At 43.6% G+C, this 20,124-nt stretch overlaps 1 protein-coding gene across 2 annotated transcripts in view; it reads left to right on the plus strand.

Moving 5' to 3' along the window:
- Window positions 1-15,788, plus strand: part of LOC310631806 (cytochrome c oxidase assembly protein COX16 homolog, mitochondrial-like) — a 37,683-nt gene extending 21,895 nt beyond the window's left edge. For both annotated transcript variants that reach the window (XM_083348515.1, XM_083348516.1), the window contains 2 exons: window positions 11,111-11,173; window positions 15,262-15,788. In XM_083348515.1, coding sequence (XP_083204641.1) covers window positions 11,111-11,173; window positions 15,262-15,354 — 156 coding nt within the window. In that variant the 3' untranslated portion in view covers window positions 15,355-15,788. The remainder of the gene's footprint in view (window positions 1-11,110; window positions 11,174-15,261) is intronic.
- The last annotated feature ends 4,336 nt before the right edge of the window (window positions 15,789-20,124 follow it).

A 20,124-nucleotide genomic window follows, 5' to 3' on the forward strand; every position in this document is an offset into this window, starting at 1 on the left:
TGGAGCTCCAAAGGGCCATATAGAAAGAAAAGTAAGAGTAAGAATAAACTAATTTTAAACAAAGTTAAAAACAAAAGTCGGTTCTGCAACAGGTGATTCATGGGGATCAAACTGGGTTTATTAGTGGTAGGCAAATGAAAAATAACGTGAGGCATATAGTTGATGTGTTGGAATTTTTGGAAAGGAACAACCAGATCCCTGCGGCGCTAATTTTTTTAGATGCTGAAAAAGCCTTTGATCAACTGAATTGGCAATTTTTGATGAAAGTTTTAGATAAAATGAATTTTGGGGATAAATTTCTGCAACCAATTAGGGCATTATATCAAAAACAAACAGCCCGAATAATAGTTAATAATAGCTTGTCAGAAGCATGTAATATTGAGAAGGGCACAAGGCAAGGGTGCCCGTTATCGCCTTTGTTATTTGTGTTAACATTAGAGATATTACTGGTAAAAATACGGAACTCGGAAAGAATTAAGGGTATACAAATTAGAGATCAGGATTATAGATTGAGAGCGTTCGCAGACGATCTGGTTGTTACAGTGACCCAGCCGGAGAGCTCTGTTGTGGACCTGATGGAGATAATAATGCAATATGGGAAGGTTTCTGGATTTAAAGTTAATGTACAAAAAACTAAAATTCTGGCTAAAAACATGACAGCATCGCAAAAGGCCCTTTTAGAAGGGTTAACTGGATTTGAGATTGTTAAAAGGGTCAAATATTTGGGGGTGCTTTTATTTATTTATTTATTTATTTATTAGTTTTTATAAACCGCCCTTCTCCCGAGGGACTCGGGGCGGTGTACAGAGGAAGGAAGGTATACAGATTGAACAATAAAGATAATAAGAAACACTAATGAACACAAACTGGGACCCCAATTAACGCTATCATGCCAGGCCAGCCTGCTGAAACAGGAAAGTTTTTAAGTCGCGACGGAAGGTACGGAGGTCAGGGGCCATCCGGATTTCTGTTGGTAAGGTGTTCCAGAGGGCTGGCGCACCCACTGAGAATGCCCTCCCCCTGGGGGCCACCAGCCGACATTCCTTGAGCGGTGGCACCCTGAGGAGGCCCTCTCTGTGGGAGCGCACAGGACGGTGGGGTGCTGACATCGGCAGAAGGTGCTCCCGAAGGTAGTCCGGACCCATGCCATGTAGGGCTTTGTAAGTCATCGATAGCACCTTGAACTTCACACGGAAGGCAGCCGGAAGCCAGTGCAGCGCACGGAGGAGAGGTGTGATATGGGAGTATCGGGAGGCTCCCAAGAGTGTCCGTGCCGCCGCACTTTGCACCAGTTGAAGCTTCCGAGTGGATCTCAAGGGCAGCCCCATGTAGAGAGCGTTACAATAGTCTAGGCGAGATGTCACAAGGGCATGGGTGACTGTACGTAAGGAATCCAGGTCCAGATAAGGCCGTAGTTGGCGAATTAGTCGAACCCGGGAGAAGGCCCCCTTGGTCACAGCTCCAATGTGGTCTTCCAGGGAGAGCTGCGAGTCTAGGAGGACACCCAGGTTGCGGGCCCTATCAACAGGGGGAAGTAACTTGTCCCCAATGTTAAGCAGTGGGACGTTCTGAATCTCCTGGCTTCCCGGTACGTACAGCCATTCAGTCTTGTCTGGGTTCAGTTGAAGCCTGTTTCTCCCCATCCATTCCCGGACCGCTTTCAGGCAGCGGGACATCACGTCTAGGGCATCACTGATATTGTTTGGAGTTGAGATAAAAAGCTGGGTGTCATCAGCATACTGATGGTACCCTACTCCAAAACTGCGAATGATCTCACCCAGCGGTTTCATGTAGATGTTGAACAGGAGAGGCGAGAGGACCGACCCCTGAGGGACTCCGCAAGCGAGAGGCCTCGGGGTCGACCTCTGTCCCCCTGTCAGCACCGACTGCGAGCGACCCTGGAGAAAGGAGGAGAACCAACGCAGAACCGTGCCTCCCACTCCCAGTCCCCTGAGGCGTCGCAGCAAGATACCATGGTCGATGGTATCGAAAGCCGCCGAGAGGTCTAATAAGACTAGGACAGAGGAATGGCCCCTGTCCCGGGCTCTCCAGAGATCATTCATCAGAGCGACCAATGCCGTCTCCGTGCTGTAGCCCGGCCTGAAACCCGATTGGTACGGGTCTAGATAAACCGCTTCATCCAGGATCTGAGGAAGTTGGTGCGCCACCACGCTCTCAACAACCTTCGCAAGGAAGCGAAGATTGGAGACTGGACGAAAGTTATTCAAAGAGGATGGGTCCAAGGTGGGCTTCTTGAGGAGAGGTCTCACCACCGCCTCCTTCAAGGCGGTGGGGAAGTGACCCTCACTCAGAGAAGCAGAGATGACCGCTAGGAACCAGCCTCGTGTCGCCTCTCGAGCTGCATAGGCCAGCCAGGAAGGGCACGGGTCCAGTAAGCATGTGGAGGAGCTTAACCTTCTCATAATCCTGTCCACTTCCTTAGGAGTTACAGGATCAAATTCTTCCCAGATGACGTCGACAAGACTGTCCATGTCTTGTTCTTCCATCTCAGCCCAGTTGGAGTCCAGACCAGTTCGAATCCGAGCGATTTTATCCAGCAGATATTGACCAAATTCCTCGGCTCGACCCTGCAAGGGTTCCTCCCTCACCTCTTGGTTTAATAGGGAGCGAGTCACCCTGAACAAGGCAGCTGGGCGATTATCTGCGGACGCGATGAGGGTGGAAAAGTAGTTGGATTTTGCCACCCTTATCGCAGCGAGATAAGACCTGGTGAGGATTCTTAGTCGCAATCGGTCGGATTCGGATCGACTGGACCTCCAACGGCTCTCTAGGCCCCGTCTCCGACGCTTCATCTCCCGGAGCTCCTCGGTGAACCATGGGGCTCGCTGGGATCTGCGCCGGGTCAGAGGCCGCAAGGGTACAACTCGGTCCAGAGCCTCCGTGGCTGCCTTTTCCCAGGCTTCCACTAAGGCTTCCGCCGAGCTGTGAGCAGGGGGTGCATGCGAGTCCCTAAGCGCTGCCTGGAACTTATCAGGGTCCATTAGGCGCCTAGGGCGGTACCATCTGACTGGCACCGTGCACCCACGGTGGGGGGTGGCAAGGGGGAAGTCTAGCCGCAGGAGGTGGTGATCGGTCCATGACAGGGGCGTAACAGTTGTGGCACCCCCACCGACATCATCACGCCACCGTCCAGACAAGAACACCAAGTCTGGGTTGTGGCCTCTCTCATGAGTCGGCCCAGAAATTATTTGCAACAGGTCCATGGCCGTCATGGAAGCCATGAACTCCCGAGCCAGTTCGGACGATCCTCCCAGGGACGGTAGATTAAAGTCGCCCAAGACCATGAGTCTTGGGAATTCAACCACCAACCCTGAGAGGACATCGAGTAGCTCGGGTAGGGCCGCCGCTGCACGATTAGGTGGTAGGTACGCCAGCAGCAGACCCAGCTGCGCCCCTGGGCCGAATCTCAGTAGGAGAGACTCACACCCGACCATCTGAGGGACGGTGGTCTCTCGCGGGCTAAGGGATTCCCTGATGATAACTGCCACTCCCCCGCCCCTCCCATGAGCCCGGGGCTGGTGCAGTACCTGGAAACCTGGCGGGCAGAGGTCAACCAGAGGAACACCCCCCTCTGGGCCCAGCCAGGTTTCCGTGATGCAGGCCAGGTCCGCATGCTCACTCTCCAATAGGTCACGAATGAGGTGAGCTTTGTTGGCTGCGGACCTTGCATTCAGGTAGACCAGCCTCAGCATGGGAGGGTGCGCACCTTTGCTCCCGGGTCCTCCGGGGGAGAACAGAGGGTCGGAGCGTCTCACCGCCTCTACAGAGCGGAGATGACACTCCCGGTGACGATACGGCCCTCTGTCTGTGCACCTTCTGCCATTCCCCACCATCCTAGGGATGGGACGTTCGTCAGTACGCCACTGGGTGTTATCGGCGACTGGCCCTCGTTGTACGCCGTCGCGAACGGCCGTGGGCCTGGCATGCGTTATGGTGGCTGGAAGGTGTGCCTTTCCCGTGCAACCATAGTCTCCTCCCTCCCCCCCTCCCTAACCCCACAAAAAACTTAGCTAAGAACTTAATCAGGGGCCTCTTGATGGGAATGTGCTGGAGGCCCCTGACCCTGCCCGGCCATCTCTCAGAGGCCCAGTGGTTGGGCCCGTCATCAAGATTGGATGTGATGCAGGCGGGTCGCACCCAGGAGAGTGGGGAACCCCTGAGGGCGTGCAGTGCTATGCTAGAGTATTGAACGGGCATAGTCACAGGTGGTTCCGGGAAGGCTGTCCCCTGGATGGTGAATTTGCAGGAGGGTCGAGCCGGGTAGGTGCGTATCTGGATCGTCGCCCTGCCACTGCCACTTGGCCGGGCGAACCCCCAGAAGCAGGCCACTCCTCATCCTCTCACGATGGGTTGTGTCTCTGCTTCCGGAGGTGGTCCAGAACGTACTCTGGGTGAGGCATACCCCATAGAGCTCTCACCACTATGGGGTAGCAGGTGTATGGCCCAGCCACTCTGCCACCGTGGCTAGCACCCAGGCCCGTTATGTCCTGTGGGGAAAGAATGGGCAAAGATGGGTGAGAATGGGCAGAAGGCAGGATGGAGGGATCCATTAATTGGCGTCAGCTCCGGTGGTTCAGCCGCCCCAAACAGTTCCCTCCCTGATCCTCTGGGCGTTGTTCCCGGCCGCAGTTCCATGGCCCCTCTTGGTTGGGGACCGTCCAGAGCGTGGCATCTCAGAGGTACGGGAGTCCCTGGTGTCATGCCCCTGGTGTTGCCGTCTCCGATCAAGATGTTTCGAGGAGGTGGGTCGGGCCGTCGCCTCCATTGTCCAGCGTCTCCTTTGGTGCGCATCTTTCGGAGGCACCGCCGTCCAGGGGCAGCCCACGGTGGTCGAGACGCCGCACCGCTGCTCTTACCGCCGAAGATGCCGCCGCCATCCGGGAGCCGGTCAGGGGCAGAGCAGAGCCTTCGGCCCCTCCTGTATGGCTGCGAGGGCTGCCGTGGTCCAGGGTTGTTGTGGTCCAGGGGCGGGTCTCTCACCTCCGGCGCCGCCGATGCCTCCGCCTCCGCCACCCAGCTGGTCCAGCTGGTCCGCGGCGTCTCCGCTGATGACCTGGAGACGCCGCCGTCGCCCGGGAGCCGGTGGGGGGGGGCCGGGGCAGAGCAGAGCCTCCGGCCCCTCCTGGATGGCTGCGACGGCTGCCGTGGTCCAGGGGCGGGTCTCTCACCTCCGGCGCCGCCGATGCCTTCGCCTCCGCCACCCAGCTGGTCCAGCTGGTCCGCGGCGTCTCCCTGATGACCTGGAGACGCCGCCGTCGCCCGGGAGCCGGTGGGGGGGGGGCCGGGGCAGAGCAGAGCCTCCGGCCCCTCCTGGATGGCTGCGACGGCTGCCGTGGTCCAGGGGCGGGTCTCTCACCTCCGGCGTCGCCGATGCCTTCGCCTCCGCCACCCAGCTGGTCCAGCTGGTCCGCGGCGTCTCCGCTGATAACCTGGAGACGCCGCCGTCGCCCGGGAGCCTGTGGGGGGGCCGGGGCAGAGCAGAGCCTCCGTCCCCTCCTCGATGGCCAGGGGGGGGGCCTGGAGGCGCCCCGCCGCCACCGCCATCGCCGTTGCCAGCCTCCCTGGATCCACGACCAGCCTGGGGGCTTGAAAAAAAATCGTTGTCGCAGCCGCTGCCATCCTTCCCGCCGGGGCCTCCGCCGCACAGCTGATCGGCGGAGGCGCCGCCCTTGCTCAGCAGTTGACAGCGGCAGAGGCAGGGCGGAGGGTGCTGGCTCCGTTATAACGGTCGCCAGCGGCCCAGGCGGCGGGGCAGGGGTGTCCTGGCACCCCTGCAGTTGTTCCGGGAGGCAGCGGGCGGCATAGATTACCCAGCTGTTTTGCCCGAAATTCTTGCCCCACCCCAGGGGTCCATTGACGTCCCTGGGGGGCTCCTGGGGGGACGCCTTACTGTTGGGGGCTACGGAGCTCTCCCCAGCGCGTCCGCCATCTTCGGAGCCCTCTAATACAAAACTATACAAAAACAACTATGAAAAATTATGGGGAAAAATCCAAAAAGAAATGGAGAGTTGGGAAAAACTGCAATTGTCTTTGTTGGGGCGAATCGCAGCAGTGAAAATGAATGTCCTGCCTAAAGTTTTATTTTTATTTCAAATGATACCGGTTCTTAAGAAAGATTCTAATCTGGAGGAATGGCAGAGAGGTATCAATAAATTTGTCTGGGCAGGGAAAAGGCCACGAGTTAAACTTAAGATTATGCAGGATACTCGTGAAAGAGGTGGTCTTAAAATGCCTAATCTTAAATTATATTATGAAGCTGCTGCGTTAGTAGGTTTAAGTGATTGGATTAATTTGACACAAGAGAGATTATTAAATCTTGAGGGCCATGATTTGCTGTTTGGCTGGCATGCATATTTGTTGTATGATAAGAAGGTAGATAATGTGTTTAGAGTGCATATTTTAAGACAGGCATTGCTGAGAGTTTGGAAGAAGTATAGAAATAAGTTAGACTGTAAGATACCATTGTGGGCAATTCCAAAACACGCAATAGAGAATATAAATGTTGGTTTTAAACATGATGTGACTACGTATAAAGAGATTTTAAGCTTGGAAAGAAATGTCTGGTGTCTGAAACCATATAGCCTCTTGCGAGATGAGAAGATTGTTCAAACTTGGTTTCAATATATTCAGCTACGGGCCAGGTGGAAAGAAGACCAGAAAATTGGTTTTACAATGACTGATGAAAATCTGATAAAGCAAATTAGAAATCAGGGACCAGCACATATTAAACGGATGTATCTTGCATTGATAGAGATTGACTCAGAAACAGAACTTGTTAAGGACTGTATGATAAAATGGGCCCAAAACATCCAAGAAGTTATTACAATGGATACGTGGGAAAAGATTTGGGTGAGGAACGTAAAATTTACACAAGCTCAAAATTTAAGAGAGAACTTTTATAAAATGTTTTATAGATGGCATCTAGATCCTAAAAAGCTTGCAAGTATGTATCCGAATTATCAGCCCAAATGCTGGAGGTGTGGTGATGAAGATGCAACATATTTTCACGTATGGTGGACCTGCAAAAAGATTAAGGCTTTTTGGATAAAAATTTGGTGGAATATGCAGAAGATTTTCAAGCAAAGGATAAAGTTTTGTCCGCAACTTTTTTTGTTGGGAATAATTACAGATGCTACGGTTGTGGACACTAAGTTGATGTTGAATTTAATTACGGCAGCAAGACTTTTAATAGGTCAGTATTGGAAGAAAGAGGAACTGCCGACCATAGAAGAATGGACTTTAAAGGTTTCTGACCTGGCAGAGATGGCAAAGATTTCGGCTTATTTGAAAGAACACTCGCAAGAACGTTATATTATGGAATGGAGAAAATGGATTGAGTATATCCAGAACAAATATAGGACTAAAAAGTTTCATGTAGCATTTGAATAAGTCTTCCTTTTCTTTTTCTTTTTTTTCCTTTTTTTTCTCTCTCTATATTTAATATTAATAGTGTTTGTATTATCCTATATGAGCCAGAGAGTGATAGATTTTAGAGTTTATGGTTGTTAGCATATGGATGTTTATGATTTTTTTTTTGTTTTTTACACCTTGTACTTAGCTCTGGGAAGTGGGGGGGGGGAGAGGGATAGGGAGGGAGGGAGAGGGGAGGGGGAGGGGGGACTGTTAAAGATAAAATGTATGTTAAAACTTTTCAATAAAAAAAAAAGTTAAAAACAAAAGTCGAATGTTAGCACATGTATAGAAGAAATTGTGATGACCTAAAAGTTTTGTCTATAAAGACACAGTATTAGATGCGAGTCCATGTTGCATATTCAAAGTTAATTTTTCACACAAGAATATTCTTTTTGAAGAAGGAAAGTTTTGAAGTATTGAAATATAAAACATTTCCACTTTCGCACCCAAGCCTCAAGGGCATTTTGTTTCAAATCTTGCACTTCAGGCTATTTAAGTGGTTTGTAAAAGTACAGGTACAGCATATTAAACAGGCTTTACAAAGGCACCTTCAGGAATTGTCTTTTAATATTTTAAACATAGGTGTCTTACTTTCTTATTCCCTTGCCCCTTATTCCACTATATTCAGGATGAGTCAGCCAGCTATTCAGCGGCAGAGTTACAGTTCCAAAAGAAGGAATTAAATACTAAGATGTGCATTTCTTAACCAGAGTCAAGTCTTTTTTGACACAATTTTAATTGGAGAGGTGGTAAATAAATGGTCTCAATATGATTTTTCTAATTCTTCTGAACCAGAGAGCAATTTTACATTTTAAAAAGTCCATTCAAGAGAGCACACCATTCAGTTAACTATTTGAAAAAAGAGTTCTTCACAATTCACAAGCTATTCAGGTGGCCTCATAAAAGGTAGTGATTACCTCAACAGGTTTTGAGAATATTTTTCTCTCATAGATATAGGTAGTCCACGACTTAAAACCAGAATGGAGCCCAAAATTTCCATTGCTAAGTGAGACATTTGATAAATGGGTTTTGCCCCATCTTACGACCTTGCTCGCCACAGTTGTTAAATGAATCGCTGCAGCTGTTAAGTTAGTAACACGGTTGTTAAGTGAATCTGGCTTCCCCATTTGACTTTGGTTGTCAGACGGTCACAGGACATTACAGCCGTCATAAATACGAGTCAGTTGCCAAACATCTGAACTTTGATCGTGGGGATGTTGCAGTAGTCGTAAGTATGAAAAATGGTCATAAGTCACTTTTTTCAGTGCCATAGTAACTTTGAACAGACACTAAACGAACTGTTGTAAGTTGAGGATTACCTGTATTACCATTTTTTGTGCTTCAAAGTTTATTCCTTCTGCACAGTCACAGCTTTCTTTAACCTCTTCTTGCTGTCAGCCGCACCTTCATTTCTCTTTCCTCTCTTCAAAGCAAGCTTGTTTACCCTTTTTGCTTATTATAGTGCAATTTTCTGAATTTCAAACTTTTTCTTCTGTTGTGTAGGATGTATCCTTGTATCTTTCTACAAATCTCATTTTTTTTACGATTTGCATCTTCCTCTTCAATAGCTTTTCATTACAGTATTTTCTGCCTTGTAGAAGGTTGATTTTTTTTAATCGATTTGGGCCATGTTAACTGTCTTCTTTCTTCCTCTTGTATTACGCAAAGCTTTTGTCACTCCATTTGGGAATCTTGACTATAGTCAGAGAGAGGAAATAAATCTTAAGTAGCAGAGCCATTGTGATTTAACCATTCATGAGGTTTTCTCCTTTATTCATTTATTAGATGTGTTTGCCGCCCAACTCTGGGCAGCTTATAAAATTGAAAATGATAAAAGCATAAAAAATATTTCTAAAAACAATAAAAATAGAATTACACTCAAAGTAGCACTACAATTAAAAGATGTCCGTTTAACAATTCCGTGAGATAAATTAGCCTGAGAGAGGTTGACTGGTCCCAGGTCACTCAGTGATCCTTACAAGTGGAATTTAACCTGGGCTGCTCTATAATGATCTTTGTTGCCATTACACCATATTGGCTGCAAAGGATCCATTTAACCTACTGCTCTTCTGCAACAACAGCTAATTGGCTGCTTCATGGAAGTTTACCAACAAGGCTAAAAAGTTCCCAGGAACCAGTTTTTACACTTGAAAACTATTGCGGTGGATTTCTTAAGAGTGACCTATAAATTAAGCTAAAGCCAAGCTTGCTTTTCTGTGGGCAAGAGAACCTCATTGTTCTTCCAGTTTTAAACTTGCCTTAAATCAAGAATTAGCTCCTCAGCTCTTCCAGCTATATACCATTAGGACAGCTCATTTCAGAATTCAGTTCCATATCTTTGTTCACGCAGTGTTGGTAATAGTCATCACAATGATATTTTATATAGACATTTTTTCTGTTTAGTGAAAAAAACCTTGTTCTTCTCTTCTCTTCTCTTCTCTTCTCTTCTCTTCTCTTCTCTTCTCTTCTCTTCTCTTCTCTTCTCTTCTCTTCTCTTCTCCTCTCCTCTCCTCTCCTCTCCTCTCCTCTCCTCTCCTCTCCTCTCCTCTCCTCTCCTCTCCTCTCCTCTCCTCTTCTCACAGCCTGTCATAATAGTACAGCTAAAATTCGTCTGAAAATAAGACTGGCTAACTAGGGGGTGGGTTATGATAACAGGTGACATGAGCATGTCTTTCTGTTGTAATTGTTTGAACAAGTGACCTTTCTGATAATGTAGCTGAAATAATACATTGGGGCAGACTTAAATATTTTATGGGGCCCACCTTAGCTACGCCAGAATGAACAAAATGTAAGAAATAGATAAATTAGTTTTTTAAAAAATAAATTGCACTATAGGCTACTCTCAGAATGGCAAGCTGAAAGGAGAGGGAAAACACATTTTTGATAATTACATTCAGACATCCTATCTGTATGACAAAAGCACCCCCATGTACTTTCTTTGTACTGATCTTCACTTTGCATTCAATCTCAAATACTTCACTGTTGATCCTATGTCTTGATCCTAGTCCTTTTCCCCATACTTCTAGAACTTCTTATCACTTTAAAAGCATTACAGCAGGCATGCCAAATGTGTTCAATCAATTTAGTATTTTTTTGAGAACCCAATGTCTTAATATATGCAATAGTTAACTTCTGGCAGTTGAATTTCTCTTCAACTTACCAGCATTCCCGCATGCAAAAAAAAAACCCTTGGATAATGAGTTTGTAAATATGATCAGTCTTGAGACATTGAATTTTAATGAAGCTTCTGCAATCTGGAGCTATTTATTTTGTGATTGCTATTGGACTAAACAAAGAGGGTTTCAGGGAACAGTTTTACCTATGAAAATAAATAAACCTGAATTTTCTTTGAGATTTATTTCAACTTTCCATTTTATGAATAGAAATTAATATGAAAGATTATCAATAAAATTCTTATAATGATATAGATAATCTTTCTCCCTCTTACATGAAATAATTAAGGTTTTCATGCTAAGCATGAATTATTGGCCAAACCTATTACGATAGACCCTGTTGGAATTATGATTATCTCAGAATGAACTGTGTAAGAATTCCTTTTCCTTTTTTCTATACAGGGAATTATGTGTATTTGAATGTGCGGGGGAAATTACAGTCCTTCGTAGATTAAGTTTTCTTTGTGATTAGAAGTATTTGATTGCTTTATTTTATTAATCAGATGGATCCAGAATTGGAAAAAAGGCTCAAAAAGAGTAATGTGACACTGGAATTGGAATATGAGGTATGATATTGGTATATTTACTTTACTATATGGCTACTTGGTTATAAAATACATTCTACCCATGTTTAAAGTTAAATGAACTTTAACTTTGATTCATAGAGATCCAGCAAAAACAAATTGCTTTGAAAATTTGTCGGATGTAACCCTCATTTTTCATGTTCATACAGTGTTGCAATGTTCATACAGTTAAGAATTGCTGCAGATCTAATTAGGATGTGCAGGTATCTGTGTTGCTCTTGCTAACTTTAAGATAGGGTGGCTAATTGCAAATATGTATTATTGTTTAGTGATACAGACTATTAATCTATCAGCCCCTTAGACCAGTTGTACAATTCTAGCCTCATTTGGTGCCCAGCATTAAAATGTATACTAGATTTTGGAACCCCCAAATCAAACGGATCCACATATTATTTAAATAGACATAAATCCTATTCCAAATTAAATTATATATATATAGGTGTAATCCAATCTGTAGGAATAGCAAAATGCTCCAGTAAAAAGCTGTTGGGGTACAGTGGTTAGAATGCAGTATTGCAGGCTAATTCTACCAACTGTCAGCAGTTCAATTCTCACCAGCTCAAGGTTGACTCAGCCTTCCATCCTTCCGAGATCGATAAAATGAAGACCCATATTGTTGGAGGCAATGTGTCGACTCTGTAAACTGCTATGAGAGGGCTGTAAACACTGTGAAGTGGTATATAAGTCTAAGTGCTATTGCTAATAATAGAACTAAAACTCAAAAATGATACTTTTTTTACATTCTTCAGGTGAATTAATTCAATTACCCAGTCAGCAAAAGAATCCTGCTCCTTAATTCATTTTCCACAAAAATAATGTAAAACAAACATCCCCACTGATAAGATGGGAAGCAAGGAAAACAATAGTAAAACTGGATTACAGTGGATTAAGTGGTATATGCACTTTCATTTGCACTAATGAAGTGTATCTCCTAGCTTTTAGACAGAAGATGGTGGTGACAGACAAAGATGGAATATTCACTATCATAAATTTTTAATCTGGTCCTCTGTAGAACCTAAAAGAAAATCTCAGGCACCTCTTTCTATCCAATAAAATTTAATAGCTTTTCAGTATCTCTAGCTGATGCACTTATTTCATTTTCTAGGCTGCTGGGTGGAGGAGAGGCGATGGGAATTCAGGGTCACTCCCCCTAAAGATTATGAATTGGAATGGACATAAATAAGCAATGGCTTTACATAAATTTATCAGTTTTACATTACTTATCAGTCCAGCTTGAACTTGTTGTATTGGGCAGAGTATCACATCAGTAGAAAGAAAACCAAAACCAAATTTTTGTCTAAACCCAAAAATAATCATAACATCAAAAATAAACCCAAGATAGGTACTCACAGTCAGTCAAATGACCAAAGAGGAAAGAACATATAAACTCTCCTAATTTTAGATATGCTAATGTTTCTCTATTTTAAGACCTTAGACCTGTGGTGGCAAACCTATGGCACACATGCCACAGGTGGCACGCAGAGCCCTCTCTGTGAGCACGCGCGCCATTGCCCCAGTCCTAGGCCTTCAGCTGGGTTTTATAAACCCTTTTTGCTTTAGGCCTCCGCCGCCATGTGCAAAAATAAAACACAGGTTCAATCAATCAATCAATCAATTTCAACTTCTCGCGGGGAAAAAAGATCTCGCAAAGTTGGAATTGATTGATTGAACTTTTTAGTCCCGCCCAGTCTGCCGTTACCACCGCAGCCACGCCCACCCAATGGGCCATACCCACCCAATGGGCCACGCCTATCTGGCACCAGATGATACATAAGTGGGTTTTGGGTTGCAGTTTGGGTTCACCATCACTGCCTTAGACGATGGTGACTGGACCTGTTATTGGTGAATTGTTGTGGCATTGAATTTTATTGACATACTTTATTTTAATACTGTAATCCATTTTGTATCTTTGGAAAACATAATAATTTTTTTTAAATGTGTCTAACACTACGTGGGAAACTCATATAAATTAAACATCTGCTTTTTCTGTCTCGCTCTTTGTGTATATGTATACCTAAACGCACATACAAACAATTCCCTAATTTTTCCAACAGTTCTAGAGCTAGGAAAGCAGTATGGAAGTACGGTATTTCTTTAATTGAAACACACAGGCCTAGCAAGGTGCCCTGTCTAAATAAGATTGCTCTTCAGATGTTTGAAGGATAATAATGATGCAACAATAACATAATGTTCTAATTTGGAACATAATGATATAATATGAAAGCTGGGAGTGTTGTGTCTAATCTATTCATTTTGGGTATCCAGACGCAAGTGAATTTCTAGCTGATAATATACAATCAAACATTCCCATTTCACTCTCCCTGAGTTTTAAAAATAGGTTTAATTGCCTGTTTCAATGCTCCACAGAATGTTTCAACCTTCTTTCACAATCCTGAATGAATCAGTTGCATTATTTTTGTTAGCTAAGATGTCCATACTGCCCACTCCTGATTCTAATAAAATGAGATGCTACTCTGAGTTGAGTTGCAATACATTATGTTGTCATTTGTACTGTATTTTTAAAAAATCTTGCATTTTTCAGTGGTGGTGAATTTGGATAACGAGCCACTTAGGAGTCTCTTATTTTTCATGTATTAGAGATTCCCTAGTATTAGCTAGATTTGAACTGGGAATTTCATTTTGTTGATCTGAGAGCTGAAGAAATAATTTGTTTTAGACTGGTGGATCATGTTCAGAAGAGAATGTTTTCACACATTTCCTTCCGTTCCTTTTCCACCCCACAAAACACACCATTGTAGATAAAAGGTGTTTAGAAGTACTTTAGAATGGGAGATGCTTCTTAGAACAAGGGGAGGGATACTGCTTTTTGCTTTCTATGTAGTTTCCACCTTCTCTAGAAATTGTAATAAGATAATAAGAGTTTTTGAGCACAGCAAAAGGGGCTGAAAAGAACCAGATGGAAATTAATGATTCCTACTATAACCATCTAACCCACGAATCCCAATTTTTTTTTACCTTGGCTACAGAGAAAAAGTGTGATTGTGCTGAGGTATCATTTTATTTGAGTTCATGTTTGGAAAATTGCCTTACTATTTGTCTCTATAAACTTTTATAATCATAGCTTGAGTTTGCATAATGCCTTACTCAATCATCTCCACAAACTAGCTGATCATTATTTTAGATTATAGTTGGTCACATAGTCATACAGATGTTTAGACTGGATTTGGCATTTTTGTCTACCTAGCAAGTCCTTCACAAGAATCTGGAATAGGCAGATGTTGCTGTTTAATAATATTAAAGGAATTGTCACAGGATGTAAGATGTCTCAAGTAAAGCTGCCATTTGCAAATGGCTGATGGTGATTTTATCAATGCTGATGGTGTTTAAGTCCAGATACTTTGGAATTGCACCCAAGACACCTATTATTATTGTGACTATCTTTGCTTTGTTTTGCCACAGTCATTCTTCCTCTGTTTGCAAGTATTATTATTATATACTGCCAGTTCTTTGCATGATGTTGGCATTCACTCGCATTAAGTTCTTCGCAAGAACTTAGGATATCATAATGTATTGGCATAGTATATGTGCAGATGCATGCAGTATGGCCTTTTATAATTGACAGGTGGAAATTTTTGTCAATGTACAGATTTTTTAAGTGCTGTCCAAGATTTTTTGGTGTGGCACCCAGTTTGCCAATAACCAGTGGCCAGTTTATACCTTTATCTTTCAACTTTGAACATTATTATTCAACATTAGGTTAAATCTACATCAACATTAGGTTAAATTCAACATATTATTTAACAAATTAATTATTATGTAATATTGTTGTTGTGGTTTGTCAGCCAGATATTTAAACTGGATTTGGCATTTTTATGCACCTATTGAATCCTTCCCAAGGACTTGGGATGTTAAGCATTGTATGAGCCCTCGTGGCTCATTGTTCAGTATGTTGTGTGAAGCCAGAAAATAGGCTTAACTCAATTAATTAATGATGCTTTTAGTGCATTGTTTGAACACTTCCCATTGAATAGCATTTATATTGCAGAAATCGGCAAATAAACAACATTTTTATGTTATGATTTCCCCTCTCCCGTTCTTTTTTTCTACAGAAAATGAAAAATGCCTCATTTGATGACTGGAAGAACATCAGAGGGCCCCGTCCATGGGAAGAGACTGAATCTAATCAAGAGAAGCAGCAGTAAAGTTTTGCCTAAAAGCCAACCTTACTAATTAACTAGCTTTGCTCTTGAACTGTACCCTGTAAGATGAATACAATGGGTGAATTAATAGAAGCAATTACTAAGAATATGGCTGTGTTTGACATGGCTAAGCAGAAGCCTTATAAGTAAATATTTTTTAACTTTGCAGTGGTTATTAATAATGCTAGTCAAATAAATTTAGATAAGAATTTAATTAAAAACATGAGTTTTTATTAGACTTCTTCTTAATGACTTGAAAGGTAAAATATTGTCATAAATGTAGGCTGTGTCCTCCATTTAGTTTCAGACATTTACATTTTTACTAGATTGTGTTATTAGGACATTTTGTTTCATCCATATCCATATCCACTTATATTTGCAATTCTTTCCAACTTTTGTACACAATTGTACTTAATAGATGTAATTAAAATATGGTTTCTTGACTTCACTTTGTTCATGAGAGTCTCTAAAGATAAATTAAGTGATGCTCAATTTTTCTCGCTCTGCTGTTCATTTGTCCTAAAAAGAAGAAGCATTTCAGAGGCAAATCCAATTCTAAGAGTTGTCCAAGGCAAGAATTCACTCCAACCTGAGGCACATAATCAAAATAACTGCTAACCATAATGATTTGCAGTTTTGAGTGCCAGTTTTGTGTAATGGTTAAAGCATCAGGCTAGAAACCATGAGACTATGTGTTTTAGTCCCCATTTAAGAATAAAGTGAGCTAGGTGACTCTGGACCAGTCACTTTCTCTTATCCCTAGAAAGGAGGCAGTGGCAAACCATTATTGAAAAACCTTGCCTCATAAACCTCAGGAAGTTGTCCGGGGAGTCTCTGAGAATCGGATATGATTGAACAAAAGAAAAAAAGTTTTACATGTTCTCATCAGGGTCAGTTTAAGGGCTCATAAGGTTTGCAGCTGCATTGAGATTCCAACCCCACCCCCTCCAAGAAGAGCATCATTGTATACTGAAGTAAGCAAAGTATGAACTAGGATCAGAGGTGAAGAAGCTGTTGCTACCTGCCTTCATCACCTCTCTTGAATGTCTTGTGTTCATCTCATGTGTCTGTTATAGGCAAGTTACATCTTGTTTTATTTTTATTTTTTTCAAATAATGCATTTTCCCCCTCTTTTGAGGAATATTTGCTGCATTTATATTCCATGTTAAGATTTGTAATCCCTAATCAAGTCAATAATGTAGAAAAACTGATATTTGTAGAACCTAATTCTCCCTTTCAGTTTCCCATTTGCCTCTTGGAGTTTTTGTGTAGTTTCGTCTGCCACATCCATTTGAATTTCCTCTAATTCTTCTCTGAATTTTTCTAGAAATTGTCTCACCTTATGAAGAGAACAAGTTTCTTGGGGGCAACATTTCACAAGTGGTTTGCAATTGCTTCCTTCCTATGGCTGAGAGTGAGTGACTGGCCGAAGGTCACCCCAGTCCATGCCTGAGGTGGGACTTGAACTCATGGTCTCCCGAGAGAGAGAGAGAGAGAGAGAGAGAGAGAGAGAGAGAGAGAGAGAGAGAGAGAGAGATGGGGGGAGGGAGGGAGGGACTGAGAGAGAGAGAGAGAGAGAGAGAGAGAGAGAGAGAGAGAGAGAGAGAGAGAGAGAGAGAGAGAGAGAGAGAGAGAGAAACTACCATTAATATGTTAATGATACCAAACCCCAAACTGCCATATGCTTTTCTCCAGTGGCTTCACATGCATATTCACATAGCAGCTTTAAATGGTGCCTCTGACAAAAACAGGATGGGACACATATTAAATAAGAGAGGAAAGAAGATTAACCCCTGAATTTCCAGAGACTTCTGCAGTTGATAGCCCATCTCTTTCTCATGTTGTGTGAGCCTAGCCAGTATTGGTTTGCCTAGCCATGATTTATTCAACAAACCAAAAGTGAGTCCTGTGATGTCATAGATAGGCTATTGACTCAGAATTACAGCCGATATTTTCTGTTCTGAATAGAAATTACTCTGAGTTGAGAATTCTGTACTCATAATACTGAGATCTTTCCCTGTCTTCTTACCCCAAAATCCTTTTAAGTGCAAGCACTAGGCATGGAATCTATTATACTGGACAACTGAGTTCTGTATGGAGGAAAGCTAACAGCTAAAGGTTACTTTCCTTCAGAGTATTTCAACCATCCAATGATCATTTACCAGGGAGAATTCTGTTTGCTTATATGAGGATATACTAATTTCTTGTTCTATACAGCAGTGGCATTTAACTAAATATAAGTTCATAAAGCCACAGGAGTTACTGTGGCCCATAAATTGCTCATTTTTCCTGCCAAACATTTCATTCTTCACTGGCCTCATTCTCTGCAATTTGCTAGCAGCAGCTTTTTCCTATGAAATCAGTAAGAATGTTGACATGCAACAAGTCATCCAATAAAACTATGGATGTTTTTTTTTAACACAGCAGTTTTAGGTACAGCATCTTCCAGCCATATTTTCTCACACTCTGGATGTGATTCCAAGAGGCTGTGGATAATTCATATGAGGCCTTCTGTTCATTTGTGCCGTTTTGTATGTGTCTTTATTTAAAATATATTTATTTCAGAGATATTTATATCTCATCTTTCATTAATGTAAGCTCAAGTGGCAAACAAAATAAATGGAACATAAAACCTGTTGCTCTAAGACTATTCCAGCTCATAGAAAAAACTAAAGTTACTTAGATTTAGGCATTGAGCTGCGGTATAATAATCCCTGTTCATACTTACTGAGGTGTAAACCCTACTGAATGCAGATTAGCTTGGATAATCATGTCAGGGATCGGACTGTATGTGGAGTGTTTGCCTAAATAAGAGCAGGAATAAGAGCTATCACAAGTTCTGTTTTGTTTACTGTTTATCCCATCCAGTACATTAGTGACGTTCTCCATTGTTTCATTTGAAATCCATATGGATCATTGGTTGGAAGCTGACATGCAACTCTGAGTAAATCCGAGTCAATTTAACTAATGCAGGGAGTAAATGTAACTGGGCACAGAGTTTACTAGAATAATACTTTCTTTACAAATGCATCCTGAAATTTAAAACTCAGCATTTTGGAGTCTGAACTGAGCAGAATAATGATGATGATGATGATGATGATGATGATCATCATCATCATCATCATCATCATCATCTGGAAGGGACCTTGGAGCTCATCTAGTCCAACCCCTGCTCAGGGAGAAAACCCTTTACCATTTCAGACAAATGGCTGTCCAGTCTCTTCTTAAACACTTCCAGTGTTGGAGCTTCTTGCGGCAGGTTGTTCCACTGGTTAATTCCACTAACTGTCAGAAAATTTCTCCTTAGTTCTTGGTTGTTTCTCTCCTTGACTAGTTTCCATCCATTGCTTCTTGTCCTGCCTTCAGGCGCTTTGGAGAATAGCTTGAGTCCCTCTTCTTTGTAGAAACCCCTGAGATATTGGAACACTGCTATCATGTCACCCCTTGCCCTTCTGTTGTGACTCAGGGCCAGCCTGTGGGTCCGACAGCCGGCTCCGACGTATCGGAGGACTCAGATGAGGGGGAGGAGGGAGACGAACCGGCTGATGATGGTTTGGAGGCTTTGCAGAGTCCTCAGCCGGGGACCTCTTCTCAGCTGCGTGAGCCCGAGAGTGCGGAGGATGATGACCCACAGCTGGCCCTGTTCAAGGACGCCCGACGCAGGAGGCAGTCGAGCAGGAACAAACAAAGAAAGGCTATGGGACTCCTCGGGAGGAGGCACAGGGAGACCACGCCCTGAGCTCTCTATAAAAGGAGTGTTTGGGGAGGGGCTGGTTGCTGAAAGCAACTTTTCCGCTTGAGAAGACAAGCTCTAGTGTTTTTGTTAACTGCGTAATTAAATCTTGGCAGAAGCCTTTTAGCCTTGGACGCTCTCCAGTCTCTTCTTTCTGATAAGGGGTTTGTTAGAAGAGGGCTGGTTCAGAACACCTTCTCTTCATTAAACTAAAAAGTAAAGGTAAAGATTCCCCCGCACTTGTGTGGTAGTTGTTTCCGACTCTAGGGGCCGGTGCTCATCTCCGTTTCAAAGCCGAAGAGCCAGCACTTGTCCGAGGACATCTCCATGGTCATGTGGCCGGCATGACTAGATGCCAAAGGCGCACGGAACACTGTTACCTTCCCACCGGAGTGGTCCCTATTTTTCTACTTGCATTTTTATGTGCTTTCGAACTGCTAGGTTGGCAGAAGCTGGGACGAGTAACAGGTGCTCACTCTGTTACGCGGCACTCGGGATTCGACCCGCCCAATTCCAGCAACCATTCCTTATATTTTTAGCCTCCAGTCCCCTAATCATCTTTGTTGCTAATTACAATGTGCCTAAAGCGGTGATGACAAACATATGACATCGCATCACAGCTGACATGTCATGTCATTTTCGGTGGCACGTTAGGCCTTTGGACCCTCTGGAAGTCACTTGAGAGGGCCTTGCTCTCATGCCCCCTTTGGAGCCTCCAATAGAGCACAAGAATGAGGTGTGCTTTCCTGCTGTTTTCAGAGGTTGCAAGAGGATTTCCCAAAGTTTACCTTGTACAACACAGAGCTGTCTCAGAGAGTCTTTTTTTTTCCTGAGGTACAAAGACAAATAAAAAAATACAATTGCCTAAGTATTTGTTTATTCTCTACACACACACACACACACACACGTGCATGTGTGTGTAGGGTGTAACATGTTAGCAGAATCAAGGTAGGCATTTTTTGAATTTTTGACATGCTGAGTCCAAAAGGTTCATCGTCACAGGCCTACAGAATACAATGTTACCTTATTCATTTATATTT

The sequence above is a fragment of the Vipera ursinii genome (genome assembly GCF_947247035.1).
Source record: "Vipera ursinii genome assembly, chromosome: 1".
NCBI lineage: Eukaryota > Metazoa > Chordata > Lepidosauria > Squamata > Viperidae > Vipera > Vipera ursinii.